At 59.1% G+C, this 20,917-nt stretch overlaps 1 protein-coding gene across 4 annotated transcripts; it reads right to left on the bottom strand.

Annotated features, from left to right (window-relative positions):
• Positions 1-946: 946 nt before the first annotated feature.
• Positions 947-20,249, bottom strand: USF2 (upstream transcription factor 2, c-fos interacting). 4 transcript variants are annotated; one of them, XM_039512936.1, is made up of 10 exons: positions 19,026-19,138; positions 13,665-13,711; positions 13,178-13,293; positions 12,247-12,366; positions 9,874-10,027; positions 8,146-8,233; positions 7,293-7,351; positions 5,668-5,762; positions 3,176-3,304; positions 947-2,647 (listed from the first exon to the last, which is right to left on the bottom strand). In XM_039512936.1, the coding sequence occupies exons 1-10, from the start codon at positions 19,064-19,066 to the stop codon at positions 2,558-2,560; spliced, it is 939 nt and encodes a 312-aa protein (XP_039368870.1). In that variant the 5' UTR covers positions 19,067-19,138; the 3' UTR covers positions 947-2,557. The 4 variants fall into 4 exon arrangements, with proteins under 4 accessions (XP_039368870.1, XP_039368871.1, XP_039368872.1 ...); XM_039512937.1 differs by having other exon boundaries at positions 19,035-19,123; XM_039512938.1 differs by lacking the exon at positions 19,026-19,138 and adding an exon at positions 14,388-14,419.
• Between the last annotated feature and the right edge of the window lie 668 nt (positions 20,250-20,917).

Here is a 20,917-nt window from a genome sequence, read left to right as displayed (position 1 = left end):
CAGGCGGGCTCGCTGGGGCCTCTCTCTGCCTCACCCTCGGGGCGGGACCGGCTGGTGCTGATCTCTGAGCTAAGGGAGCCAGCCCAGAAGCTGCAGCTCTGAAAGGGAACCCGCGAATCCCGCAATCTCTGCCATCAGCTGGTCAGCCCCCTGGCAAACAGTCCTGAGCCAGAGCGCTGGGGAGGGAGAAATGGGTGCTGACTGGGCACCTCCCGGTGTGTGTTGGGTGAACTCCGGATCAGAAGGGGATGGGGGTGAGATCTGGGGGAACCCCCTTTGCCTAGGTAGCACGGGGGGGGGGGAATGCACCAGGGGGATCTTAGAGGTTGTCTCTGCTCCTCTGCTCGTCCCAACACGTCTCCTAGAGAACTCGACAAGGTGGGGGACGCGCAGCAGGGCAGGGACAATCCAGCAGGGGTCCTGCATGCACCCGAGACCTGGCGGGTGGGGAGAGGAGAGGAGGGACAGACCCAGCGCAAGTCTCACACCCTCCAGCAGGGGGCAGCAGTCTCTCTCCCCCCCCCGCCCCCGCCCCACACACATCCTGAGCCTTTCCTCGCCGCACAGCCAGCGGCAACACACAAACCCCGACAACCCTCAACAGAGGCAGGTGCGATTCCTCCCAGGAGGGGACAGTTGTGGGCACACAGATCTGAGAGCCATTTTCTCCACCCCAACCCCTCCATCCTTCCGCCTGCCCCCCTCCATACACCTCCACCCCTCCAGCCAGACCTCCCCCCCTCCTTCTGCACATCTGCCCCCCACCCCTCTCAGATCTGGGTCCACCCAACTCAACCCCCATCCCGTCGCCTCCCCACACCGTTAAACCACAAGGAAATCGCCTGATACAATATTACGTCTGTGCAGTTTTTCTCCTCTTTTATATATAAACAGAATTAATTTGCTACTTTCCAGCATTCAAACTCTGCAATTCAACACAAGCCACTTTTTCCTTTTCTTTTCCTTAAATCTGATTCGCCTTTTTTTTTTTTCCTTTCCTTGATTCGCTCATTCCTACGTTCCGCGGGGACCAGGACGAAAAGGATACCCAATATTTCCAACTCCATCTGAAAGTCTCGCTTCTCTTTTTTTTTTTTTTTTTGCCGGTATATAAAAAAACCCCAAAGCTAAAAGCTCGCTATTATCAATTTTTTTTGTTGGTTTTTGCGTATTTGTTTTTTTTAGAGCCATGCTTATTTAAAAAAAAAAAAAATAACCAAAAAGCCAAAAAAAAAGTATCGTGCTTGGAGAAGAGAAATAAAGCCAAATTGAAGATGTCGAGAAAAGGGAACTGACGAGATCTCCGGATTCTGACCCAAATATTGCGAGATCGACCACTGAATTGTTGTTGTTTTTAAAAATGATATATAGGTGTGTATATATATATGCAAAAAACCCTCCACAGAAAACAAGCATTTAGTCGACCTTGGTAAATATTAAACTTTCCGGGCTCAAGTTATGATACAGACGACGTACCTCTATACAAATGCATTTGGAACTAAAAAATAAAATACAGATTAATTACAAAAAAAAAAAATTAAAATAAACGAGGGAAGCTGGTCGGGTTTTCACTCCGACTTCCCTCTGCTCAAAACATAATTACAAGAGAACGAGGGATGAAGAACAGATCGGACGAGTGGACACACGGGACAGCCACGGTTTTAGGAAGAGAACTGGCTAGCGATGTTGCGCGTCTCTGCTTTTTCCGGCTGCCCGACAGGAGATGCCGTGAGAGGGTTTTCCGAAAGGCCCCCCCCCTGGAAATCAGACCTCTTGGAAAAGGTAGCTGCGATTTGACAGGCAGGGGAAAAAATAAGAGCTATCAACCCGCTAGCCACCTTTGGAAGGTCCGGTGGCCACATGGGTTTTAACTGAATTGCTCAGCTGGTGAGACGCGAGGGGATTCGATCGAATCCGAGCCGCGTCTGCTGGCTAGAAGTTACTGAACTGGGCTAGTGATTTGGGATGGCCCCATTCCTGCCCCCTGAGTTGCTACATTTTCAAAGGGGTGGGATTTTTCAGAGGTTCGCTACCAGCGGAGGAAAAATAAACCCCACTGAGTGTCCAAAACGGGGGGGCCGCCACAGAACCCCCCCCAAACGCCGACTTCAGCCATGTAGCTACCTGCCTGAGAGAGACACGGGCAGCGGCTTGAACGGTAGGATCGGACGGGGAAGTGCCACGGTGATGCTACCACTTTTAAGCCGGAAGGGGGAGGATTCGAACCCATGGCTGGGTTGGGGGAGGGCTCCTATCCTGTGTTAAAAACCTACTATAAAAAAACGCAGTTTGTTTGCTTTAATCTTAATATTTCCTACGTGGGGGAGAGGGGGCAGATGGGGAGGGAGCCAGTGGGGCTCAGAGGAGGGGGCAGGCAAAGCGGGGGCCGGCCGTGTGGCTGCCACCCCAGCGCCCCCCCCAAGTCGAGTTTGGCCGCGCGGCGTTAACACGGGGAGGTCTCTTTGCACCAGACAGAGGGCAGAAGGGATGGAAGGAGGCAGGGGAAGGGCGGAGATCCGGTGAGGAGGAGGAGGACGTGGTGGTGATGAAGAAGCAGTTACTGCCCCGGGGTGTCGCCCACGGTTTCGATGCCGTGCTGCTGCAGCTGTGCTCGGAGGAGGGCGTTTTCGTTCTTCAGCTCCTCAATCTGGGCAGGAGAGAGGGAAACGAATGAGTGAGACACTCTCCCTGGGCAGTCAGGGCTGCCCCAATGCAATGCTAGGGGGGCTGGGCTGCAGGGGGTGGGGTGAGGGCTCTCCCCTGGCAGGCAGGGCTGGCCTCAAGGCATTAAATATCCCAGGACGACTCCTCAGCATCAGAGATGTTAATACTGGTTTCGTGGTCAAACTCCCATCATGCTGACTCTAAAACTTTCTGCTCCAGCTTCAACTGGGCTCGACGTTCTCCATGAACGTGGCACAACTTGTTATGTGGCGTTATGTGCAGCTGCCTCACCCCAGAGGTGGCTGCATCTCAGCGCGAGGCGATCCAGCCTGGGCGGCGTTATGTGCGGCTGTTCCCCTCTGCCCCACCCCAGAAGCAGCTGCAGCGATCCCTGTGTTAACAGTGCGTTGGGACGCTTTGGCATGGACAGGTACATGGGAGGGGACGGACGGGGAGGGGGAGATATAAGGGGAAAGACAGACAGATGTGGTGGGGGTATTGCCCCGGCTACCTGTTGCCGTAGCAGCTCGTTGTCCATCTGCAGCCGCTCGGCCTCCTTGAAGGTCTCCTGCATGCGCTGGTTGGTCTGGCGCAGCTCCCGGATGTAGTCGCAGGCCTTCGACAGGATGCCCCCTTTGCTCTGCACGGACGGACAGACGGAATCCTTCAGCACAAAATGCACTGGAGCCCCCCGCCCCAAATCACCGAACCCGCAACCCACCACCCCAGTCGTGCCCGCCAATCCCTCTGATCACCCCCAAAACCCACCACCTGCAGCTGCCCCAGGTCCCCTGGAAATCCCCCCCCCCAGGACCCCGGAGCACCCTCCAACACGCACCCCCTTCACACGCCCAATCGCCCCCGGAATTCCCCCCGTCATGTCCTTCTGAAGTCCCCCCCACAACCCCGGAAAGCTTCCCCACTGAATTCCCCCCTCCCACTCGCCTCCCCCACCCCCGACCCCTTCCACCAAATCTCCCACCACCTCCTGGAACCCCCAGTTGTGCCCCCATGGATCTTCCCCTCACCTCCAGTACCCCCATATCTTTGGAACACCACCCCCCTGACCCCACCCCCTCAAGATCCCCAAGACCCCCCCACATTCATGTTCCTCCCCACCCAACAGCCCCCTCACCAATCTCCCCCCCATACACATCAGCCCCACGCCAAAGGGGACCCGCCCTCCCCTGGCCAAGAGCAGCAGCAAAGGCAGAGAGCTCTGGGGGTCTCCAGGAACAACCCACAGGGAGGTTTTTATCTGCTGCCTCCCGCCTTCCAAACACAGCAGCAGGGTCTGGCCAGGGGACTCTGCGAACCCTGGGTTTGTTATTGTAGGGTCCTCTCGGGCCCCAGTGTCTCACTATAAGGTCTTGTGGGAGCGCTGGGAAACCATGTTATTGTAGGGTCTCCTGCTTCCACGTGCCGGTTTGTTATTGTAGGGTCTCTTGGAAGCAGTGGGGCGCCAAACGCACCGGTTTGTTAAACATTGTAAGGTCTCTCACATGCACCAGGGCCCTTTGGCGGGGAGATGGATTTGCTGAGCGGATTGCTGATACCAGAGTGGATAAAAATCAACCTTTTTTTTTTTTAAATTAAATATATCAGATTTTTTTTATTTATATCGGATTTTTTTTTGGTAAAATGCTTTTTGAGGGAAAAAAGCTATTGAAAGATAGTTTGAATTAAGATACATTATAGCTCAAAGATCTCTCATCATGGAATAGGGATTATAAATTCTAATTCTACAGTGTGACACAATATATTCATGTAATGTGTAAGGAAAGTTTGAGTTCCAATAGTTAATGGATTAGGGACCCAATCTTATGTGGTTCCAGGGGCTTCTTTATAGATTTAGATTAATCTTTCGATCTACCCAGCGGAACTCAGTGCTCAGTCTAGAAGATACTATCAGGGATGCTTAGTTTTGCAGTTCTCCAACTGTGGATGTGTGTCTCCAGAGGTAACATGCTTGCAAACATGGTTTTTAAATAAATAGAGGTGAGAAATAGTTCAATAAAACAATGTAAATGTCTGTCTGGTGATGATCTCCTCCTAATACAACCTGGCAAGAAAATCCTCCAAATATGAATGATTAACCTGTTGAATTGGAGATCGTTCACCTCCCAGTGACTTCATGCATATCTGCTTCAATTATCTTTGGTAAATGAAATAACCAAACACTCATTCATTGTCTGATATAGCTGTAAAACTCATCCGAAAAGTTTTCAAAATAAATCACGGTTTAAAAATGCATAGGGTGTGCCTTCTACAAATGAAACCTACATCTACCTCTGAGTTGTGAAGAATCTGTACTAAGGTTATAACAACCAACAAGAATCCACTTTTATGTAGAAATCCATGATTAAATCGAGTCTTCCTGACTAGTGATTTGAATCAAATCCACCCTGGCTGATACCGCCCGCAATGAGTTTTCCCATGATCTCCACCCGGGCACCAGTACAGCCCGGTGCAGATGGGAAGGGGCAGGCTGTAATCCTTCATCCCGCCCTCCACACTCCTGGGAGACCCTACAAAAACAAAATCAGCACACGGCCTTGGCAACAGCGAGTGTCGCATCTTCCAAGAGACCCTACACAACAACAAACCCGGTGTCTGTGGAGACCCAGCGCTTCCAGGAGACCCTACAATAAGAAACCATGCACAGAGACCTGACCCCAAGAGACCCTACAATAACCCGAGCACCAGCCAACCTACCCCACACCACCACCACCACGCCAGGGCGTGGACACCCCCCAAGGGTCCTGAGCCCCCCTACAATAAACAAACCAGTAAGCAGACTCAAAACATCATCCCCTCACTTCCTCGTGGCCCGGTTGTAGCTGCCCCATGGAGTCTGTTCCTGGTTGGTTGGTTGGTTGGTTGGTTGGTTGGTTGGTGTGTGTGTCAACACAGGGAGCTCCCTACTCCAGTCCCAGCTGCCCCCCTCGCCCCCCCAATATCACCCCCCTGCAGTACCCTCCCGGCCCAGCCCCTGCCCCTCACCGCGCCTGTCTTGCTGTTGTCAGTGTTGCAGTCTGGAATGATTTTTGATAGCTGGACAATCCAGTTGTTAATTTTGTCCCGCCTCCTCCTCTCCACTACGGGGGGTGAAAGAGAAACACGCATGGTTAACGCACAGCGCCCCCAACTCGTGCCTCAGCCCACCCACGGGGCAGGTTGCAGCAGGATCGGAGCTGATCGGAAAACGGGAGAGGGGGCCAGAAAATGTTGATGAAAATTAAAAAAATTAAAAATAAAAATTGAGTTTTTGGCCAAAATTCTGAGATGCTGCTGCAGGGCCTTCTGGGAGTTGTAGACTGGGTGCATTCCTCCAAACCACCCCACAGATCCACCTCCCTGGCTGGACTACATCTCCCATAATGCACCACGGTCTACCCTCTTGGTCAGAAGATGTATAATGGTAGTTGCATGCCCATGGTGCATCATGGGAGATGTAGTCTCACCAGGGAGACCAACTCTGTGAGAAAAATGCATGCGGCACCACAGTGCACCATGGGAAATGTAGTCTGAGCAAAGAGCTCAACTTAGAGGCCGGCAGGCATGAGGCCATGTGGTGGAATTTTAGTACAACTGGTAGAAAAAAAGACAACTTAAGCCAGGACACTTTCTTTCTGAACAAACCTAAAATGTTTGGTGAAATTGTACTGATTTGGACAACATTTTGTTTAAAAAAAAACAAAAATGTAGGAAAAAAATCTTTCCAATGGAAGAGTTTAAATGGTTCCTTTTGAAATTTTTTATATTAAAAAAATGTTTAAAACAGAAAATGGTCCATATTGACCCCCAAACAGCAGTTTAGAAATTTGTATGGCGCAAAACCCATGCATGTTTTGGCTTTTTGGCCAGACCAGGGATGAAAATTTTTAACATCTCAACATTTTTTGCTGGATGGAAAGTCAGTTTTCAGAATCTAGATATTCAACATTTCAGTTTTCAGCCAAACCCCTGCGGTTTTCAGACTCTCAACAATTTTTGGTGTAAAAACCAGAATTTTCCACAGGAAGAAAATTTTCACTGTAAGTTCCGTTGCGCTGAAAACTCAATTTTCCATCAACCCTCCCGTTCTAATAGAAAACACTCTGCCGACCCCGGTCGTGGTTGTTCAGGTTTGGATCCCCTTGGTAGATACATGTGGAGAGCGCCCCCGAGAGCCTTTCAGAACCCCGATATCCCGGCCCTGAGATGATCTGCGCAGAGAGAATTTTCCCCTTGTTTTCTTCTCCGTCCGCACACACTGGTCAGTTTCATGTTCCCTCTCACCATTTGCACTTCCAGGATGGATGGAGATTCCCAGACCCAGTGCGCTGCCCGGGGCAAGCTTCGCGGGGGTATGAAGAGCAGTTGGGCAGAGACATCAGACCTCACGGCCCTGTGGAGGGCCTGAAGATTATATTAAAACAGAAGAGACCTTTCTCACACTTAGCTGAGGGGGTGTGTAGCGTCAGGGGGCAACGGGGGCCTGGCCAGACACATTCAGCCTATCGGGGATCTCAAGGGCACAAAGGGCCGTGTTTGGGAGGGGGAAGCCCCAGGATCAGTGGGGTGAAATGGGGCCACAGGGCTGGAGACGGGACACGAGACCAGCGGGATCTCAGCCTGCCACCCACCTTCGTTGTGCTGGGCTCGCCGCCTCTCATCGCGGGGCGTCCGCGTCCCATCCATCTTCCTAGGGTGGCACCCAGAGAGAGGAGGGTGTTACAAGAGGGGCGAAAAAAAAAAAATCTCTGTCCTGACACCGAACTCCCATGCTGAGTCCAGGCCGTCCTGAGCTACTGACCTTTCGCTCTCCCTCCTCATGCTCACTGAGGACGTGCAGATCCAGCAGGGGGCAGGACGCATGTGCACACACAGTCCAGTTCCATCCAGCAGGGGGCAACACACACGCACACACAGAGTCCAGTTCCATCCAGCAGGGGGCAGCGGTCTCCCTCTGAGTGTCTAGACTCCTTTCCAAGCCCCCCCGTTCCCGAGAGCCCGCCCCAAGTCACACACTCAGCCCTGGGACCGACCCCCCCTGGTCGCAGGCTGGCTCCTCTGCGGGGGTTTCTAATCCCCTGCGAGGCGGACGCCCCGTAGGGGGACGCCAGGCCCAGGTGGGTTTGCCTGTGGCCGGCCGGCTCCTGGCGAGGTGCTGCTCGGGGTAGGTGGTGGAGAGGGGGAAGATCTGCTGGGCACACTTAGGCGGCGGGTGCTGGCACCCAGCAAGGAGCCGAGAAACCCCGGAGGCTGGGGGGAGGTGGTCAGAGCAGCAGCTGGGGGAGAGGGAAGCCGGGCAGGATCTCAGGGGTGGACAGGACAGGGAGGGGAGCTGGGGACCCTTCCAGCGAACCACTACTCCTCCCCCAGCAACCAGAGCCCAGCCCCATAGGGGACCCCTGCCCGCAGCTGAAGCTGGGCAAGTTGCAGGCGGACGGGAGATTTTGGGAGCCCCCCCCCCCCCCAACTTCACTGGCTACGTACGGGGAGTACGGGTGGGTGCGGGGAGCGATGGTGCGTTGCGTCCCCGTCTGCAACACGTCTTGGGGCGTCATCATCACGTAGAACTGGCCTGTTGGGGAGACAGAAGGAGCTGAGAGGCAGACCCAGAACTGGACTCCTGCGAGGCAGGACTCCTGGGTTCTATCCCCAGCTCTGGAAGGGGAGTGGGGTCTGGTGGTTAGTGGAGGGGGGCTAGGAGCCAGGACTCCTGGGTTCTATCCCCAGCACTGGGAGGGGAGTGGGGTCTAGTGGGTTGGAGGGCTGGGAGCCAGGACTCCTAGGTTCTATGCTAAGCACTGGGAGGGGAGTGGGGTCTCATGGTTAGTGGAGGGGGGGCTGGGAGGCAGGACTCCTGGGTTCCATCCCAGCGCTCTCCTGGGTTCTATCCTAGCGTGGTTAGTGGAGGGGGGGCTGGGAGCCAGGACTCCTGGGTTCCATCCCCAGCACTGGGAGGGGAGTGGGGTCTAGTGGTTAGAGCAGGGGGGGCTGGGAGCCAGGACTCCTGGGTTCTATCCTAAGCACTGGGAGGGGAGTGGGGTCTAGTGGTTAGTGGAGGGGGGGCTGGGAGCCAGGACTCCTGGGTTCCATCCCCAGCGCTGGGAGGGGAGTGGGGTCTAGTGGTTAGAGCAGGGGGGGCTGGGAGCCAGGACTCCTGGGTTCCATTCTGAACGACTCAGCCTACGTTCGATCTGAACACATGAACGGCTCGGCTTGAGCTGCCCTCTAGGTCACAGAAGGGGAAGGTGGGCTCCGCAGGTGAGTTAGATGCCTTGGGGTCTCATTATTGGACCCCGAAACCAGCCGTGATGAGGGATTAACGAGGAGGGAATTAACAGCCTGACGATGACGCTATTCTGCCGGGATGCTGCTAATTTAAACAAAGGGCGGGGGATCAATCAAAAAGAGCCACTGGTGCCCAAATTTCAGCCCTTCGCTGCCCCTCTTCCCCGGAGACCCACTAGATCAGGGTCACCCCGACCATCTCTGTGTCAGGCCGAGGAGGATTTAAAGGGGAAGAGGAAATTGTCGGGGCTCGGGCCTGTTTCGGGGTGGTTCTTTGCAGACCTGGGAATACAGCCCGGAAGTGGTTCTGCCCGATCCCCCACTACAAATACCTGGCGCAATTCGTATTAAGGATTTAGGACGAGACGCTCTAGCCACGTGCTCAGGATTGGGCTCCTGGACTCACACGACTGAGGCAGAACCTCACTGTTCATGAAAAGGAGTTTCTGATCCTCGGGGTGGGGGGAGCTGAAAAGTGTGAGTGAGGGAAACTGACACCTGCCTGAGTCTGCCGAGAGCCTGAGCCCGTCGCTGGGAGAGGGGGGAGCTGCCGGGTGTGACTGACGCACCGATGCTGCCTGGGTCTCCAGAGAGCCCCACACCCATCCCCCTCCGTCTCCCAAAATACTTTCCCACTTCTGCTAACCCTTTCTAGACCTTCCCTTTATATAAAGCAGGGCTGAGATATTCCAGGTCAGCCAAGCCATCTTCCCAGCATGCTTTGCGGATGACGCAGCGCCAGCCCTGAACCTCCACCGGAAAGGTGGGACTTTACCTCCCCGGAAATAGGAACGATCCAGCCGCGCGCCCAGCTGCAGGGTAGACAAGGCCTGAGTCTTAGGAGCAATCAGACCCAGCCTCCCTTCCCGCCCCCACTCAAGGCTCGCTAGCCCGGGGGAAACCAGGGGCTGGGGGGGGCCCTCTCACCTCCAGCCTGTGCCAGCGACTGATCCGTGGTCTGAACTGACACGGCCGTGGCATCCCCCACCGTGGAGGCGGGGAAATACGCGAACCGGGCCTCCCCGCTGACTGCGTCTGCGGCCGGGCTCCCGCCATTGCTGAACGGGTTCTGGATCACAGCCTGAGGGAGAGAAGAGCGCACTGGTTAGAGCGGGGGAGGGGAGCGAGTCCGGACTCCTGGGTTCTATCCCCGGCTCTCTAGCCTGGCGTCCTGTCTCCAGCACTGGCCAAAACCAGCTGCTTCGGACAAAGGCTCCCCCTAGTGGTCAAGGATGGAACGACCTGCCCTGGGATCGATTTCCTCCTGACCCCACCACTCGCTGGAGATCGCTGCCCTGAAGCCCAGACCCTCTTCTGCCCCAGTGTGGTCAATAAGATCCAGCCTGCGAGACGTGGGGAAGCCAGAAGGGGCGCCGTGCTCCAGGGGGCGGGGTGGGGGCTCTCCCCTGGCAGGCAGGGCTGGTGCCGATGCCCCAGGGTGGCACTAGGGGGCGCTGTGCTGCAGGGTGGGGGCTCTCCCTGGCAGGCAAGGCTGGCCCAGCGGACTGAAGCCGAGGGTCTTTTAGAAAGAGATCTAGATTTCAAGACATCCAGGTGATAAAGATTCCACCAGGTCCCTTGGGACAGTCATGCGAAGGGTTAATTCTTTCCCGGTTTAAAAAAAATCTGCCTGAATTAATCCGGCTTCACCCACCAGCTCCTGCTCTGCCTGTCCCGGCTGGGCTAACCAGCCCTCTGCTCCCCGAAATCTCCTCCCCAGGGAGACGCTGACCGACCGGGATCCAGTCCCCCCTGAGCCGTCTCTGGAGAAACTCCACAGATCGAGCTCCTTCCGCAGGTTTTCCAGCCCTCGGATCGTCCCCGTCGCTCTTCTCTGACCCCCTCTGATGTCCTGTTTGACGTGCATCCCCCCAGAGCTGGGCGCAGTCTCCAGCCATGGCGTCCCCCACGCTGTATCCAGAGGGGACCCCACCTCCTGGCTCCCACTCGCTCTTCCCCCGCGTCTCCAGCCGAGGGGCGCGCTCGCCCTCTGAACCACACCGTCACCTTCCCAGAGCGGCTGCTCTCCAGGGCCCAGCCCCGCAGCCTGGGAGCGGGACCCACGTTCTTTGTTACGCTCGCTAGAGGGTCACACACGTCGTTGCTTACGTAGGCCAAGACCCAACTTTCTAAGGCTTTTCAGAAAAAAGGACGACAAGGGGCCGCTTTACGTTAGACAACGAATAACCAGCATCATCCTACCCCCGAGCTCTTCTCTAGCGCTCGAGCTCTCCGGGGGGAGGACGCTTCCCGCAGGCGGCCAGCGCCGTTAGCCCCATGTCACAGATGGGGAAACTGAGGCACAGAGCGCTGCGATTTGGCCACCGTTACCCCGCCACACCAAGCTGGGAACAATCCAGCGCTCTGCCCAACAGGCCACACTGCCTTTTACAGGCTTGCGATGGGGGACGCCCCCATCCCACCCACGCCGATTAGGGGCAGCGCCAGAGCCCAGGCGCCCTGCGGAAGGAGAAGCTGGCTGCAGAGCCGGGGGGCGTTCGCCCAAGAGGAGGGGCTGCCGGAGACACTACGGAGCGAGGCAGTGACCAGCCCTCCCTTCTCACCCACAGCAGAGGGGCTCCGGCCGCCTCCGCAGCTGGACCCGAGGAGCAGGCAGTAGCTGGGGGCAAAGGCCGGGATTATCATGAGCCCCACTGCTGGGCGAGAACCCCCGGTGCCAGGCGCTGTACAAAGAACAGACGGCCCCTGTCCCAAGCGGCTGACAATCCAGACGGCATGAGAAAGGCGCCTTGTTTTGCTGCCTGGTGCAGCCACAGCCGCACGAGACAGCCCGGCCCTGACCACATCCGAGCGAGGGCCCGGGCCCGTTCCATTCCCAGGTCTCCTGCATCTTTCAGATGGGGACTGAACTCCTCACAGCAGGGCCTGTCTCTCGCTCTGTGTCTGGGCAGCGCCCGGCGCCCCGATCCCAGCTGGGCCCATGGACGCGACCGTAACACACCGAACACGGTGCGCTCTTGCAGTGTGATCTGTAATTCACTCCGCACCAGCGATCTGCTGAGCCCTGGTGAAGAACTCGTCTGAGCCTCCCCACAAGAGGCAGCGCGGGGGAGGCCACTGGACTGAGTCTCAGGACTCCAGAGCTCCATTTCTGGCCCTGCCACCGGCCTGCTGGGTGACCCCCACGGCAAGTCACCGCACCGATCCGTGCCTCAGTTTCCCCAATCGCTCCACCGGGGCCGGTGATACTGGGCTCCTTTGCAAAGCCCCTGGAGACCCACGGAGGAGGAACGCACTGGAAGGGCCAGCTACTGTTCATTCCCCAGTCCCGGCCCCCACCTGAGCGACAGCCTGCTGGCCCCCGGCGAAGGCTGCTGTCGAGACCACGCTGACAGCTCCCGTCGCGTCCGTCTGTCCATCCAGCTGACTGTCCGTCACCTGGACCACTCTGTATGTCACCTGCGAGGAGAGGGAGAGAGGAAAGATCCTTTGGGAGAGAGAAATGTGAACAGGACCCACAGAGAGCACAGCGCCCCCTAGAGACACGCTGGGGCATTGGGGCCAGCCCTGACCGCCAGGGGAGCCCCAACCCTGCCCCACCCCTGCAGCACAGCGCCCCCTAGAGCCAGCTGGGGCATTGCAGCCAGCCCTGACTGCCAGGGGAGCTCCCACCCCGCCCCACCCCTGCAGCACAGCGCCCCCTAGGGCCATGCTGCGGCATTGGGGCCAGTCCTGACCACCAGGGGAGCCCTAACCCTGCTCTCTGCACCACAGCGCCCCCTAGAGCCATGCTGGGGCATTGGGCCAGCCCTGATGACCAGGGGAGCCCCAACCCCGCTCCCAGCAGCACAGCGCCCCCTAGTGACATGCTGGGGCATTGGGGCCAGCCCTGACTGCCTGGGGGAGCTCCCACCCCACCCCCTGCAGCACAGCGCCCCCTAGAACCACGCTGGGGTATTTGGGCCAGCCCTGACTGCCAGGGGAGCCCCAACCCCACTCCCGGAGCACAGCGCCCCCTAGTGACATGCTGGGGCATTGCGGCCAGCCCTGACTGCCAGGGGAGCCCCAACCCCACTCCCGGAGCACAGCGCCCCCTAGTGACATGCTGGGGCATTGCAGCCAGCCCTGACTGCCAGGGGAGCCCCAACCCTGCCCCACCCCTGCAGCACAGTGCCCCCTAGAGCCATGCTGGGGCATTGGGCCAGCCCTGACTGCCAGGGGAAACCCCCACCCTGCCCCCTGCAGCACAGCGCCCCCTAGCGCCTCTCACCTGTCCTCCATTGTTCTCTGTGCGGAACTGGTACTGGATATTGTGGTCTGTGAAGGCTGCTTGCTGGACACTAGCAATAGCCACTGCCGTCTGCTCATCCGCGTTCGTGACGTCCCCTGGCAGCCAGGAGAGATCAGTCACTCACCGGATCCCATCGAGGGAGGGGGGAGGGTGCACACCCTGGCTCTGGGGAGGGAGCTTGACGCATGGAGTCAGAGTGGGGCGGGGGAGGCTGGGAGCCAGGACTCCTGGGTTCTACCCCCAGCTCTGGGAGGGGAGCAGGGTCTAGTAGATAGAGCACGGGGGTGCCAGGGCTCCTGGGTTCTATCCCCAGCTCTGGTAGGGGAACGGGGTCTAGTGGTTAGAGCAGGGGAGAATGTCAGGGTTGCACGAGTCCCACCCGGCTGGTTTAAACGGACCAAGCAGGAGCTCCAAGCTCCCACCGACGCAGCACCTGGCCGGCTCCAGGGCTCCTGCCTCGCCTCACCTTCCTGCAGCTCGACTCCTTCTTCAACTTCTTGTCCTTTCTCGTGGCTGGAAGACAGAAGGAGACAACACCCAGCATGAGCCGCTTCGGCCGGTGCGCTAGTGTCCAGAGCTGGGGACAGAACCCAGGAGTCCTGGCTCCCAGCCCACCTCGCTTAACCCACCAACCCCCACTCCTCCCCAGAGCCAGGGATAGAACCCAGGAGTCCTGGCTCCCAGCCCACCCCGCTTAACCCACCAACCCCCACTCCCCCCCAGAGCCAGGGATAGAACCCAGGAGTCCTGGCTCCCAGCCCCCCTCATCCCCCCCGCTCTAACCCAGCAGACTCCACGAGAACCCCCACATAGCCACTCCTGCTAGAAGAGGCTGTAATTTGCTTTGTGACCGTTTGCCATGCAATGTGGATCTCAGCCCCTCAGCATGTGAAGACCGGGCAGAATTCTGCCACGGGGTAACACACACCAGACAGCCAATGCCACCAACCTGCCAGGTATCATAGAAACCCAACGCCGCCCAGGACCCAGCTGACAATGTTTTAACCTCCTTCCCTGCACCCAGTTCACTGCAGGAGAAGACCCTCACTCTCCAAGAACACAAGGACTACAGGAAAGAGCTATTAATTCCCCCACATCCTCCCCCTTAAATTTTAATCTGCTACAGGATTCCCCTTGTCTTCCTGTCCCACACTCTGCAGCGTTGCTATGTGCTGTTGAAGCGCCTCACCCCAGAAGCAGCTGCATTTCTGGCCAGCTGTTTTGCCTGATCTCTTTTGCCAGCACTTGCTACCATCTCAAGAGAGGTAAAGAGCAGGAAGATGATGATCTGATGTCTGAGGAACTAGAGTGGGAGCTGGGTTTGAATCCTGGCTCTGTCAGACTCCCTGCCCCAGCTGAGATTGGGGGAGACAGAAGGGGAGGTGAGACGGACCCAGACCTGGACTCCTGGAAACCAGGACTCCTGGGTTCTGTCCCCAGCACTGGGAGGGGAGTGGGGTCTAGTGGTTAGAGTGGGGGGGGGGGGGCGGGGAGCCAGGACTCCTGGGTTCTATTCCCAGCGCTGGGAGGGGAGTGGGGTCTAGTGGTTAGAGCAGGGAGGGGGGCTGGGAGCCAGGATTCCTGGGTTCTATCCCCAGCGCTGGGAGGGGAGTGGGGTCTAGTGGTTAGAGCAGGGAGGGGGGCTGGGAGCCAGGATTCCTGGGTTCTATCCCCAGCGCTGGGAGGGGAGTGGGGTCTAGTGGTTAGCTGGGGCAGGGACTGTCTCTCACGGTGTGTCTGCGCAGTGACTGACAACAGTCCCTGTCGGTCCTACCATAAACACAAAGGGTCCTGAAATCCAACCCAGATATTTCCCAGAAGCGTCTCGTTACAATGCATGCGGCGACTCACTCTCGTCAGCTTTCCCGCAGATGAAGGCTCAGACAGCTGCTTTCCGAAACAGGGTTTCATGCCGGGAGGTACCAGATCGGGTTGAAATCTAATCCGCCCCGCTGGCAGGCAGAGATAAGGCCCATGCCCGATCTGGATGCCAGCGTGGTAGGCAACTGCCCAGAGACGCTCCCGCCTGGATGAGCAGGGCACAGGCTGCGGGGAGACTTACACGGCCGCTCACACCGTCGGTCAATTTCCTTTCCACCCCGTCAGTTTCTTGTGTGCCTGCTAGCTATGAAACACCACCGGGTCACCCCCCGCTTTCCAACACAGGGCCACAATGATCAGCTGAAGGCAACGGGAGGGAGCGTGGCCATGTGCCTGCCTAGTGCTACCATGGGCCCACAATTTGTACACACTGTATTTAAAGCTTTGTTTTTGTAGGGTCTTTCCTGACTTGGTGACCCGGGGTTCCCCCCACCCCAGTAAGTAACAACCACATTTCTTGCCCTGGTAAGCCTGGCAAATGAGCGACTGTCACGCCCTAGTGGCTAGATCAGGCACAGAGGTTTGAGTCAGTGAATTCCTCTGCGCCGCTGGATCTGGTTGTTCCGGTCACTCGGAAGGCGCTTACGCTTTCAGATCCCCCGGTTGCATCCCCACAGAGGATCGAAGAGGGGACGGGACGTTACCCACCGATTAACGCCCTTGTGAAACGCATCACGCTCTGAAATGCGCTGCACGCTGCAGGTCAGCCTGCAGAAGGGCCCCAGACGGGCCGCACGTCTGGGCACCGGCTCTGTTCCAGGAACAGGCTGGTGCCTCAGTGCTCATCCGGCCCCAGAACCGGGGGGCTGGCTGGCTCAGTGAGGCAGGGAATTGGACATGGCCCTTTCCCCTCTAGACAGTGCTGACTCCAATCCACTTGCAGCTGGTAAGGACTGGCTACGGGGCGGCGATAGAAACCAGGGAACGAGATGCACACAGAACCTACTGTAAATACTACTAATCATAAAAGAGCCAGGTTCTGATTTCCTGCACTTCAGGGGGAAGTGGGGTGAATATGAGGCTCAGTGCAGGGGGCCCTGGGCAATATTCCTTGGCCTGGGCTACCCAAGAGCTCAGACCTGATGGTCGAATGGCCCCGCCCGGCCTTGAAACTGACGAAAAGCCATGGGGAAATCAGCGGAGTTATTCTGGGATTGCGCCTGATGGGAGCTATTTCATAGACACACAGGACTAGGGGGCAGTATAAACACCCCTCTAATGCCCTCCCGCCAACAGATCCCTTCCCCGAGTAATGAGCCCTCACACAGGCCTCCCTGGGCAGCCCAGGAACTGCTAAGAAGCGCGGCTACCGCTGCCCCTGCAGGCTTTTCCCCTAAGGACAGTGCCCTGGGCAGACAGGCCTGCTCCTCCAGCCCAGCCGTCCTGGCAGAGCCAGGGAGACGCGTCCCCTCCCTCATCCACCGGCGACTTAGCGCAGACACCCGGGTGGAACCTTTCAGGGCAGCTTCGGAGCTAAGGTGCTGGGCTAAGACCCCATTCCCAGGCCTGCCATGTGCTGCCTTAGACCTCCGTGCCTCAGTTTCCCCCCCATCGGCAGAATGGGGAAAGCACCTTCCTGGCTTGGAAGGATAAATTTGAGAGTGGCTCAAATACTAGAGCCTAAAGGAGACTCAAGTCCCAGAAAGGAGGCGGCTCCCCGAAAAGTCAATTTGTTGGTGAACCCTGAAACAGAGTTGTTTGAAAATGCAATTGCAGTGCCTCATGGGAGTTGTAGTTCAGGCACCACAGTCTCCTGGATAGGCTGGACTACATCTCCCATCATGCACCAGGCTTCCCTCCTTAGATTAGAAGCTCTTTGGGCAGCAACTGTCTCTCCCTGCATGTCTGGGCAGCACCTGGCACAACGAGGCCCTGATCTCAGCTGGGGCAGGGCCTGGCTCTGGCTGTGTCTGGGCAGCGCCCGGCACAACGAGGCCCTGATCCCAGCTGGGGCAGGGCCTGGCTCTGGCTGTGTCTGGGCAGCACCCGGCACAACAGGGCCCTGATCTCAGCTGGGGCAGGGCCTGGCTCTGGCTGTGTCTGGGCAGCACCTGGCACAACGGGGCCCAGATCTCAGCTGGGGCAGGGCCTGGCTGCTTCAGTAACCATGGAACTTGACCACTAGCCGGGTTAATTCAAGCTGCCATGGTGGGGAGAGCCCCCCAGATCTCCACAGCTGGGCCCTGGAGCGGCACCGTTACCGGGCTCTGGGATTTATTCACTTCTGGGCGCCGTTAGTTCCAGCCACAGTGACCCCTCTACTCTGACAACAGCCAGATGTGTCAGCATCTCGCCCCCTGCAGCACAGCGCCCCCTGGTGCCACCCTGGGGCATTGGGATCAGCCCTGCCTGCCAGGGGAGAGCCCCCACCCCGCCCCCTAGCACTCCCCTGTGGCACTGGGGGTCAGCACCATTCAACGCTATGTCATGTCGCCTCCCAACGGGAAACCTTTTCCCCGAGGGTCTCCAAGACGACCAGACTCGGCAGCACCGAAACCTTTGCCAGCCACTCGGGCAGAGCAGGTGCCACTCAACGGCTTGAACAGCGCCCAGGCCCCCGCCCCGAGTTCTCGCCTTGCCAGCCATCGCGAGGGCAGAGTCGCCCGCCGCAGCCTCGCCTCATTTCCACCAAAGGCGGATCCAGCCCCCGGGAGTCTCCGTTCACCTCCCTGGGCCTTCGTTGTGCCACCCGTGAAACGGGGAGGACACTGACCGGCTGGGCAAAGTGCTCTGAGATCCCGGGTGGGAAGCGCTAGGGATTATCCCCAGCCACAGGTGCCAACTCCGTGAGTGCGCAGGGGCTCAAGCATCCCCGGAGAAAAAACAGGGGGTCTCAGCACCCACAGGGCGGCTGCTCTGCTGGCCCTGGAGCCGGCTGCCAATCAGCTGTTGAGCTGCTGGCCCTGTCCCGCCCACCCCCCAGCGGTTGAGCAGGGCCGCCCTGCCACTGACTCCTCTCTGCCCCCTAAGGCAGGAGGGGGCAGAAAAGAGCGAGGGTGGGAGGCTCTCAGGGGAGCAGCGGGGGCGGGGCCTCAGGAGAGGGAGCGGAGCGGAGCCAGTGTGGGGCACCCACTCCCACAGGACCCCTAACGTCCCTGGCTCTGGAGAACATTAACCCAAGTTTCCTCCCAGCTGCCCCCTGGCTTGTCCTCCCAGCTACCGACACCCTCCTCCTCCTCCTGGAGAACTGTATCAGCTGCCATATACGGCGGGGAAGCGGCTGGGGGGTGTGTCCAGAGAAGGGTTAAAACTGGAGAAGTTGCGCCCTGGAGCTCTGACACCCAGGATGGGCCCCACGTTCCCTGGCAGCTCTGCCCTTCGTCCCGAGGGGGGGGGTCTCAGACATCACAGGCAACACCATGCAGACCCCTCAAGGTGTGAATGACCCTTTCACAATCTGCCAGATACAGGGCCAGACCCCTAGCTGGTCAGCCACAGCCCCCCGGAGTCAGTGGGGCCAGACCCCAGCTGGGGTCAATGGGCCGCAGCCCCCCCCCCCCCCCGGAGTCAGTGGGGCCAGACCCCAGCTGGGGTCAATGGTCCGTCACTCCATTGGAGTCCATTGAGCTGGCCCAGAGTGTACCCCCCACCCGTCACTGCCCCCCCGCACACTTATAGCAACACTGTCCGGTCCCTGGGCTGCCCCTAACTGCAGGACCCAACTCCCTCCCCTCCACGAGGACCCCGGTCTGCCCCCCCCCGCACTGCAGGGGGCTCCCTGCTGCCCTCCCCTCCCCCGACCTCCCATATCCCCCAACTCAGGTGGATCCTAGAATCCTTCCTGCCCCCTCACACACCCCCTTCTCCTCCCCTCCTTTTTTTAATCTCTGCTCCTCCCCCTCCTAACGCCTCCCACCCCACTGGCCTTGGCACAGAGGATCAGCAGAAGATGCCCCCTAACCGCACCCTCCCCCACTTCCAGCACATCAGCCTCCTCCCCCCTCACCTGTCTCCCCTGCACGCACCCCACTTCTGCCTCCTGGGCATCAAGGACCCCTGAGCTTCCGCAGTCGCTTTCGGCCACGGCACCGTCTAGGGCCCCACCTCATCTACATCCGTGCCCCACTGCTGCCCCGACCCCAGTCATCTAGAGCCCGGGGTGGGGAATCCTGGGAGCTAATTCCTTGGTGGGGCGAACTCCCCCTGCTCAGCTCCCCTGCAATCCCACCCCCACCGCACTTCTACCCCCCAGCGCTAACAAGAGCCCTCTCCCTCCCTGACCCACTTCCCCAGGCCTCCCCTCTGCCCCCTCCCACCCCCATGACACCAATCGCTTAGCTCACAGACCCCACGTGCTCCCCTCTTCTTGTCTCACCCCCCCCATCACTTGTGAGATCCCAGGCCCTGTCTGTGCTCCACTCAGTCCTGTCACCAGCTCACCCCAGCCCAGCCCCCACTCCTGAGTCTACCCCCCCACAACACAAATCCACTCAGATCACACCCCCAGCTCCCTCCCCTATGGCTCCCGAACCCAGCCACCCCCCTCCTGACACCAGCTCGCTCTGACCCCCTTTGTCTGTCTCCCCACACCCCAACTCCAGGCACAAGCCACACAGATCGCAGGACCCTTTCCCGCCTTTGCCCCCGGCACACACTCCCTGCCCCCGTCACAGTCCCCTCACCTTTCCAAACTCGACCTGCCCCCGGACCCCAACTCCCTGCCCAATCTCTTCCCCTCCCCAGATGACAGCCCTCCAACTCTGCCCCCTATCCCTCCCCACCAGCCACTCAAGGCCCCTCCTCCTTTCCTTCTCTCCCCCCCCCGACTCCAGCCTCTTGGGCTCCCAGCCCCCCGCCTTCTGCCCCCCACCCCCTTTCCCCTCCTTCTCTCTCTGCCTCGTCCTCCATTTTGTGCTCCCCCTCTCCGCGCCGCTGCTGCTGCAGGAGGATCATGGCTGGCTCCCTCCCTCCCCTCCCCCACCCTGCCCCTCCGCAGGCCCAGCGAGGGGGTGGGAAGGAATCAGGCCCCCCAGGAAAGGTGTGGGCAATTCCATCCCGTCTTCCCCTTACCTGGGAGCAGCGGAGGCGGTGGCTGTGTCCAGGCCGGGATCCAGCATGTCCATGGGGGGAGAGGGGAGGGGAGGGGAAGGGGGAAGGAGAGGGGTGGGGAGGCCCCTCAGCACCAGGCCGGGGCGGGGGGGAGGGAAGGAGAAGAGGGAGAGGAAGGGGGGCGGGTGAGTTTAAATCTCACGCCGGATGGAGGCAGAGGGGACGCGGAGGAGACACGGGAGCCGAGGCGCTGATCACGGGGACAAACACTCGGGTCATGTGAGGAGGAGAGCGAGAGCGATCCTCTCCCCCCCTCCCCTTCCCCCTCTTCCCCTCCCTTCTTCCCCAGCTGGGAGCCCGGGACACGTGAGGGGGGAGCCGGCGGAGCCGCCGATCGAGCGCGGCCTGGACCCCGGGGAAGCGTCGCGGGCGGCGGCGGCAGCAGCGGATGGAACGTTGCAACAATCCGGGGAGGAGGGTGGGGGAGGGGATAGAACGTTGCGACGATCGGGGGGAGGGAAGGAGAGCGAGGGGGGAGGGGTGGAACGTTGCGAGCGGATGGAACCTCGGGGAGCCCCGGGCCGAACGTGGCGAGCGGCTGGCAGGGAGGGGGCGGAAGGAAGGTTGGGGACCCCCCCCCCTCTCCCCCCACCAGATGGAACGTTGCAACTCTCTCGAGGGAGGGGACAGAACGTTGCGACGGCCGAGGGCTCGGGGCGGGCTGGAACGTGGCCAGCGCAGCTCGAGCTCGGGAGCGGCTGGAACGCTGCTGGGGAGCCCCGGGTCGAACGTTGCCGCCGGCCGGGGTGGATTGGGGGGGGTCGGTGGATGAAAGGTTGGGAGCCCCCG

The sequence above is a fragment of the Mauremys reevesii genome, linkage group 24 (assembly GCF_016161935.1).
Source record: "Mauremys reevesii isolate NIE-2019 linkage group 24, ASM1616193v1, whole genome shotgun sequence".
NCBI classification, from domain to species: domain Eukaryota; kingdom Metazoa; phylum Chordata; order Testudines; family Geoemydidae; genus Mauremys; species Mauremys reevesii.
This window is presented reverse-complemented; position numbering and strand designations above follow the sequence as displayed.